The sequence below is a fragment of the Triticum urartu genome, chromosome 7A (assembly GCF_056163025.1).
Source record: "Triticum urartu cultivar PI428250 chromosome 7A, HENAU_Tu73, whole genome shotgun sequence".
Lineage (NCBI taxonomy): Eukaryota > Viridiplantae > Streptophyta > Magnoliopsida > Poales > Poaceae > Triticum > Triticum urartu.
In genome coordinates this window covers 712,923,708-712,931,249 of record NC_141879.1, presented here as the reverse complement: position 1 = coordinate 712,931,249, position 7,542 = coordinate 712,923,708, and the positions used below count along the sequence as shown (strand labels likewise).

Here is a 7,542-nt window from a genome sequence, read left to right as displayed (position 1 = left end):
CTCTAGGCAATTCGACAGGGATGACAGTGTGTGTGTGTGTGTGTGTGTGTGTGTGTGTGTGTGTGTAGGGGGGCGCCTCCATGCCAAACTCTGGATTCGGTTCCTCCCTCACGGATGATATGCTACTTCCTCCAACTCTTATGGTGGACCGAGGCATCTACTCGCGCGCTCTGACCCGGTGCCGCTTCTGGCCCATGGACCGCCGCATTCAACCCCGATCTACGGAGTGAAGTGGCTTCCTACACAGGAAGGAGATACATGTTGCCTGGTCACACTTCTGTCAGGGCATTTTTGCCATTACACAAAGTGGAGGTAGTTTTGTCAATTTCATCGGCGCATGGGGTACAAACTAAAAAAAAACCGGTATGGCTCTCCCAGGTTTACACCAAAAGCATAGATATTTGGTCGGTTGCTCGGGAACGTTCGCGCCAATGCGAGATCTTCACGCCAACGCGCGAACGTTTGCGCGGGAGTCAAGTCATATCTCTGTTAGTTTGAATGAAGAGGGTTAGCCTTCATTTATTATCTAAAGCCTCCGATGAGAATATTTTGCACCTGAAAATGTTATATTGGAATTCGACATTATTTGGGAAATGCTGGGCTGAAAAGAAAAAGTGTATATAATAAAGATGGTCGGCTGAAAAGCTGGGTGGGGACCCAAACACACCGGGGTTTCAGTTCCAAAAGGGGGAAAAACGGTGGGCTTTGGTTTTGCTTGGCGAAGCTGCCTTCCATGGAGTCAAGATCCGGGCGTCGTCGACTTCGTTCGTCCCCGCAGATTGCTGCTGCTCAGATGGAGGTGAGGCCGGGGCGTCGCCTGCGTTTCCCGCAGCCGCAGCTGTGTAGCCCAAGCGGCGGCGGCGGCGAACCGGATCGCATCAGCAACCTCCCGCAGGAGCTCCTCCTCCTCATCCTCACCCTCATGGGATGCGCTGCCACTGCCGCGCGCACCAGCGTCCTCTCCCGCCGGTGGCGCGATCTCTGGACGCATCTCCGCCGAATCGTCTTCCACAACCTCGCGCCGTCGATTGTACCGGCGCTCGGCCGTGTGTGTGCCCCCCCGGCCGCGGCCGCGGTCTCCCTCCTGGAAGTCCGCATCCCCAGCAGCAGCAGGCATCCCGGGCCCTTCGGCGCCACGGCCACCAGGCTGCTCGGCGCCGCTGTGGGGCTGGAGCCGGAGGAGATCGTCCTCAGCTTCCCGTGGGGCGTTGAATTCGAAGACCGGCGGAACATCGTCCGGCTGCCGTGCTTCCAGCGGACCAAATCTCTCATGATGGAAAGGCTTCTCTTCTACTGCCCTGACGGCGTGTTCACCGCGCTCCGGACGCTGTCCATCTCCTACGGCCTCGGCGGCCTCCACAGCTTGCTCCCCCGATGCCCGCACCTCCTCGTGCTCAGCCTCAAGTTTGTCAACGATGGCTTCGGACTTGTCCGGAATGGCTTCATCTCACTCCACTTGCCATCGCTGCAGGAACTTTTCCTTGAGAGCAACATAATGTACGCAGATGCAGCCGATATCGTCGCCCCTCTGCTGAAGCGACTCACGGTGTCCTTCGGCACTTACAAGCTGCTCAGCAGCATCTCCGTCTCGACGCCAATCTTGGAGAAGGTTTCGTGGCAGTGCTGGTATTTGGGGGACGGGAGCATCGTCCGGTTTGGTCGTTGGAGCCTCCAGAGGTTGTGGCTACACACAGGAGAGACACAGGGACAGCTTCCTACTTCGCTCCACATTAGTGCCTCTGCCTCCAATGTATGTATCATCCACTCATCTCAATTTACTCAATTTACCGGAACTAGCAAAGTGGCAATGCGGGGGCAACATCCTATATATTCTCAATATTTTTTCTCCTTTTATCTCAAGACAGAATTGTACAAATGATATATATCCTGTGAATCTTTTTTCAGAGCTCCTGGTTTATTTCCAATGAAGACAACTTTGCCCAGGAGATACAGAAGCACCTGGTTGCTGATTTCTCTATTTTGGAGCTACGTCTCCTAAAAGCCGGACATGTTTTTGGAGCACTGGTGTTTCATCTCCTCGGGATTACTCGTATTTCTAGAGGTATACAGAGGCTTAAGATCGTCCTAGAGAGATCGCGGGTACGTAACTAGTTCTCCCCTTTCATATTATATCTCAATCATACACTGTGTAGTAGTAATTTACATTTAATTTTTGGTTTTAGCTGAAAGGAAAATGCTCGCCAAACTGTTCGTGCCAACCCACAAACTGGAGGTCTCAAACTATCTCCTTGACTGCTCTTGAAGAAGTGGAAATCAATGGCTTCGAAGGACAAGAACATGAGTTTGATTTATTGAAATTAATACTCAAATGTGCACCAGCGCTTAAAAAGATGATACTGCAACTGTCACAGGAGGCCTCATCTAATAATAGTGGAAGCGCTAAAATATATGACATCTGCAGCGCCAATTCTTCAGTGGAATGCTATGTTTATCAGAGCTCTAGTGAGTATTTATTCAGAATCCATGATCAGCATGCTCCTATATATATATGAAATAGTAAAATAAATGTTAATACTTGTATGTTTTCTCAAAACTTAATCTTTCATTCATTTTCTTATTTAGGGTGGTTGAAATGTGGTATTGACATCCCAATTAGAGTTTAGTTGTGCATGTATCCCAGTTATTGGCTAATTTAACATGCTATATTTATCCGATTTTGTGTGCCCACACCTTGATTTTTACAGAAATATAAGCTGGATATATACTAGAGTTGGTGATAAGAAAACATAAATATTTTTTTTGTGGGCTTGCTTACCTTATTTGCCCTTTTGCATTCTTCTGTTTACCGTGCCCTTCTGTTTTGGGTCTGTATTCAAATTTATAAGCTATAGCTGAAGTGGTATCATCTAATTTTATTGACCATCCAATTTTGCACATGTTATTTAGTTCCAGTGAGATTCTGTTTAGCATGTACTGTGGTATTTGTTCCTTCTGTCAACATGTATTGTGTTTTATTTGCAAGTGACAACAATCATTACACATATAACAACTCTACAATTGCATGGGGCGATACTTACTGGAGCTAGGTTTCAATATTTCTCATTTGCAGGGCTAATGCATGGCTGCCAAATTTATCCCTTGACATGATTCCTGTCCTTACATTTGCGGATTCAAGTGCTCATCGACAAACATCGTCCTTTTCCCATTCTGAACAGTCAATTACGTAGTCTCAAGACTTTGTTCAGTTGCTTGGACAGAACTTATCATGTGCATGTTGTATTACTAGTGTATTGTAGCTCTTTATAGGGAGCTCAGTTAAATCTTTATTGGTTTCAATGCACTCAACCAGTGATTATTATGCTAAACCTTCTATTTCGATTGCCCTGTGTTCTATTACATTTTACCAAAATACCAGTGGCGTCCCGTTTGGGACCGGCGCCACTAATTATCTACACCTATATGCGTTTTCCCACTAGTGTAACCTCTGGTATTTTCATATCAGCCACCATCCATAGACCCGTCTACCTCCCTGTGTGATCTCATCGCCGCCACTTGTCACTTATTAACCATATCCCGCCATATGTGATCTCATTGCCACCTCTTGTTGCTATGGTCGACCTTGGCCTCGGCGCCACCTCTATTACCCCCTTCCGTCGATGCCTCTCAGTGACACATAGGACAGCAGGCACTAAGCGGAGACAATGAGCACGAACTTCCTAGGTTCTTCCCATTGAAAAACCAGGCAACTTGTGTGTAGAGAACCCATGTCTTGCTAAACCTCGCACTTGTGTGTAGACAAAAGGAACAAAAGGGGATTGTTGGTGGAACCTCGCAATTGCTAAAGAATAGTGTTCCTCCACTAGTCTACTGCATCAGTATTGCATTGCACCTAGTACTGGAAGCATAGCTAGAACCCGAGTCCAAAATTCAGAGATTTGTCACTCCATCAGAGTTGAGATCTAGCCTTGGATGGAGGTTACATTAGGGCCCCGGAGTTCCACCCAAGAGCCTAATAGCGCAAGCCACGAAGCAGACCGCCTCAGCTCCCTCCTTGAAGACCTACTCCTCCTTGCTTACTTTCATCGGATGCGCCACCACCACCGTATGCATCAGCGTCCTATCCTGCTAGTGGCATGATGGTCTTTGGGTCAGCCTTCACCAGGTCATCTTTCACAGTGACATCTTCAACTCCCTCAGATTGGAGCTTGGTCGTGTCTCTCCTATGGTTCCGTCCTCGAGATATGTGCCCCATGTAGTTGGATCAATTCTGAGGTCTAGCCAAATCGAAGAAGTGTTCGGAAATTGCGGTAGCTTTGGAGGTACATACATCTTCCACTTTATTGGTGGAGTTGTGTCCTGGTAAATCTAATGGTTAGAGCTCTTTTGTTGAGAAGGAAAGTCGAATCTTCCAACCTCTCCAAATAAGCATAATTTTACAAGGAAAAATGAGTCAAGTGTCTAGACCACAAAAATCAGGAGGCATCAGTTTTGGAATCAAATAAAGAATCACAACTGTAAGCTCCTCCATCAATTACCACGGTCCTATCAAAATATTATCTATACATGCCTACCGCCAAAGAGGGCATGAACATGACATGGACGCAAGAGGGCGTGAACATGGTGCCCAGAGCAGCAAGAGATGGGATGCTTGGCCCAAAACAAGAAAAAACACAGCTAAACCCCCTAATCCAGCCTCTAGTCAAAGAAGGCGAGGAGGCAGGACACAGGAAGTCAGACCGTGTCACAACTTCATGAGAACGTCCGCCCCGCATCCACTGCTCCAGACTCGATCGGATCAACGTACCCCCACGAATAGTGCCGGGAGATCGCAAAGTGGGCAGTAGGACCCGGCCTAGTCGGAGCCAGAAGACATGGGAGAAGCATCGTGGAAGTCTTACATAGCACCCTGAAAAACCACGCCTTGAGCGGTAACCCGAACCAATATGACATCCAGCACCTACAAAAACAAACACCGGGGACACCGCGAGCCAACAAGATGGCACCTTCAAGAAGGAGGACGACGCAGTGGTGCCGTCGTCATCCGATCCGAGGAATCGGACCTATGGTTTCCACTGGTGCTCGAAGAGGGGCACAACAATGGGCCATAGCAGCACCTCCAAGGAGGCAACGACGCTTGCAAGCGTCGCCACTGCCAGCATCGGCAAGCCAAGCGGGGTTTCTCGTTGGCTCGAATCTGAGCAATCCCATAGCTGTCGGATCATGATAAGGAGGCATGGAAACTAAATGTTGGTCTAAGCTGACACCACAAGAAGAGGAGCCACGCCCGGTGCAGCACGAAGGCACCGGCGTCGCCAGACACGCTAGCCTAGGACATGGCGCATGAACGAGGCAAGAGGTGACTGGGGTTGGGGAGGCGGCGAAGCGTAGGAGGCCAACATGGGGGAAAGAGACAATGCCAGCGATGCCGACAAGCCCGAAACTGGAGAGACACAGATCCGTACCGTCGTAGCTGGGGCGGGTCAGGACACCGGCAAACCGAAGAGGTTGGAGAACGCAACCTCTAAAGAACCAGGGACCGAGAAGCACTAGCAGAGGACACCGGCAAGCCAAGAGAACTAGAGAACGCGGTCTAGGGTTGCCGTGGCTAGAGCCGCCCCCGGCAGAATACCCACCGTGGGTCACAAATGCCCGCCTTGTCGCCAGGCTGGCGCGCCGCAAGAGCAGCCGCCGCTGGGGAGCACCACCGGTAACCAAACGAGGACGTGGTCCAATAGCCATGACCGAAGCATGGAGAAGATGGCCACCGTTGCGACGCCACCACAGGAGAGGTGGGAGGGCCCGAGGCAGCCGAGGATGCCCCTGCCTCCATCTCAGCCAGATCTGGCAGAATCGGGAAGGGACGGAGAGCTTCGTCGGCGCCAAGCACGGGCAGCAGCCGGCAGACCGAAGGGGAGGGAGACGATGAGGGGAGGGGCTGGACGGCTGGATCCGCGCCAGCGCGAGCTGCCGCCGCCAGCGGTGGCCGAATCGTGTGGGAGGCTTGGCGGACGGGCGGAGTCCACCGCGCCGAGGGAAAGGCCTCGCTGCCACCTTCACAGGCACCAACGCGCGCTTCGCCTGTTGGGCCTCTGGCGGCGGCATGGCGGGGGAGGGTGGCGGTGGGGGAAGGTGCGGCAACTAGGGTTGCCTCTGGGTCGCCAGGGAGGCGATGCGGGGGCGGGGGGCGTGGAGATGTTGTCAACGGCCAAAGCAACGGTTGCACCGCTTGCAAACCCACACACCACCAATAGAAAGGCTTCCTAGTGGAAGGTCATTGTTTGCACGATAGTCGTCAACGCCGATTAAGGAGGGCTATGGAGGTGGACATGAGGTCGAGGCCTCCAACGTTTAGGAAGCCACTCAAGTTGCCTAGAGGAAACTGGGTTTGTTGCGGCAGCGATGAGTTCTGGTGAAGGAGGACATAAACTCTAGGGTTTAGTAAGGCACTCAAGGCCGCCGGCAAGAAAGAGGGTGTTGTATGGAAACTTATATAATAATGCCCCTCTACCCAATGGAATTTACAAAACAACACCTCTATCAACGAGATTGGCAAAAATGACACTGGCCAAAGCGCAACCAAGTGACACATGTGAAGGAAATATGCCCTAGAGGAAATAATAAATATGTTATTTATATTTCGTTATATCATGATAAACTAGCGGGTGAACCCGCGCATTTGCGGGGCTAGAACATTATTAATATATTGCTTTATATATTTTAAACAACCATTTGTTGGCATTTGAGTATTTGCTTTTCTGTGGGGTGAAACCAACATAGTATATCATCAAATTTTAATTACGTATGTGCCACTAAAATTTGTTCATAGTAATGGGTCTTAGAATATGAGTCTGAAAAGATGATATTTATAGCTATTAATATATGCACTGGGGGCTATCTCGATGTAGTCACGTTATTTAAATATATATGTACAATTATTATTTTAACGTCATTGCTCTTATCCAAGCCTCTTTCGTCATGAAGTAACTATATTCTCCTTATATGGCATGTTTCATTGTCAGTCCCCTCTATGAAACAAATGTAGTTGTAGTCTCGGGTTATTTGCTTTTAACTATTTGTCTAGAAATTTCATGCTTAGTTATTATATCAAAACCCGATCTTACGACTCTAATTTCCTGGACTCATTAAACCCAAACCCCTATAGCATTGAAGTGTGATTATTAGTTAGATAGACTGCTAGCAATGTGGAGTACGCTACTACCCTTCTTAAGTGGATTGATTTATACCATACTATGCATTCAGTTACTGTATCATTATTTTACAAAATAAATAAATTCAAGCATGGTACTTCAAATGTGACGTTTATCCGCCATAATGAGCACGTGTAGGCCTTCTAGGATTTTTGACCTATGATTTTGTGTTGCCTGTTTCTAACAACATTTTCGAGGTCGTATTTGTGTGGTATCTATTGATGATAGCATAAATGTCCGAGTATGCATGTCTAGTGGTATATATTGTGTGGTTGTTCTCCTACTATCACATCCAAATCATCCAGCCTGTCGCAAACATATGACTTTACCCAATTAATAGTCTCCATGTATAAGCTATTAGGGAAAGAAAATG

General features: G+C 48.7%; 1 protein-coding gene across 3 annotated transcripts; it reads left to right on the top strand.

The window, feature by feature from the left end:
- The first annotated feature begins 533 nt into the window (after positions 1-533).
- On the top strand, positions 534-3,413 carry LOC125519419 (uncharacterized). 3 transcript variants are annotated; one of them, XM_087534956.1, is made up of 4 exons: positions 534-1,750; positions 1,906-2,100; positions 2,184-2,463; positions 3,048-3,413. In XM_087534956.1, exons 1-4 carry the CDS (start codon positions 734-736, stop codon positions 3,074-3,076), a joined length of 1,521 nt encoding a protein of 506 aa, XP_087391082.1. In that variant the 5' UTR covers positions 534-733; the 3' UTR covers positions 3,077-3,413. The 3 variants fall into 3 exon arrangements, with proteins under 3 accessions (XP_087391082.1, XP_087391080.1, XP_087391081.1); XM_087534955.1 differs by having other exon boundaries at positions 538-1,750; positions 3,071-3,413; XM_087534954.1 differs by lacking the exon at positions 3,048-3,413 and having other exon boundaries at positions 2,184-3,030.
- The last annotated feature ends 4,129 nt before the right edge of the window (positions 3,414-7,542 follow it).

Coding starts and splice junctions, on each gene's coding strand:
- LOC125519419 (XM_087534954.1), top strand. CDS start 734: ATGGAGTCAAGATCCGGGCGTCGTCGACTTCGTTCGTCCCCGCAGATT. Junction 1,751..1,905: donor TTAGTGCCTCTGCCTCCAAT/GTATGTATCATC, acceptor ATCTTTTTTCAG/AGCTCCTGGTTTATTTCCAA. Junction 2,101..2,183: donor TCGTCCTAGAGAGATCGCGG/GTACGTAACTAG, acceptor TTTTGGTTTTAG/CTGAAAGGAAAATGCTCGCC.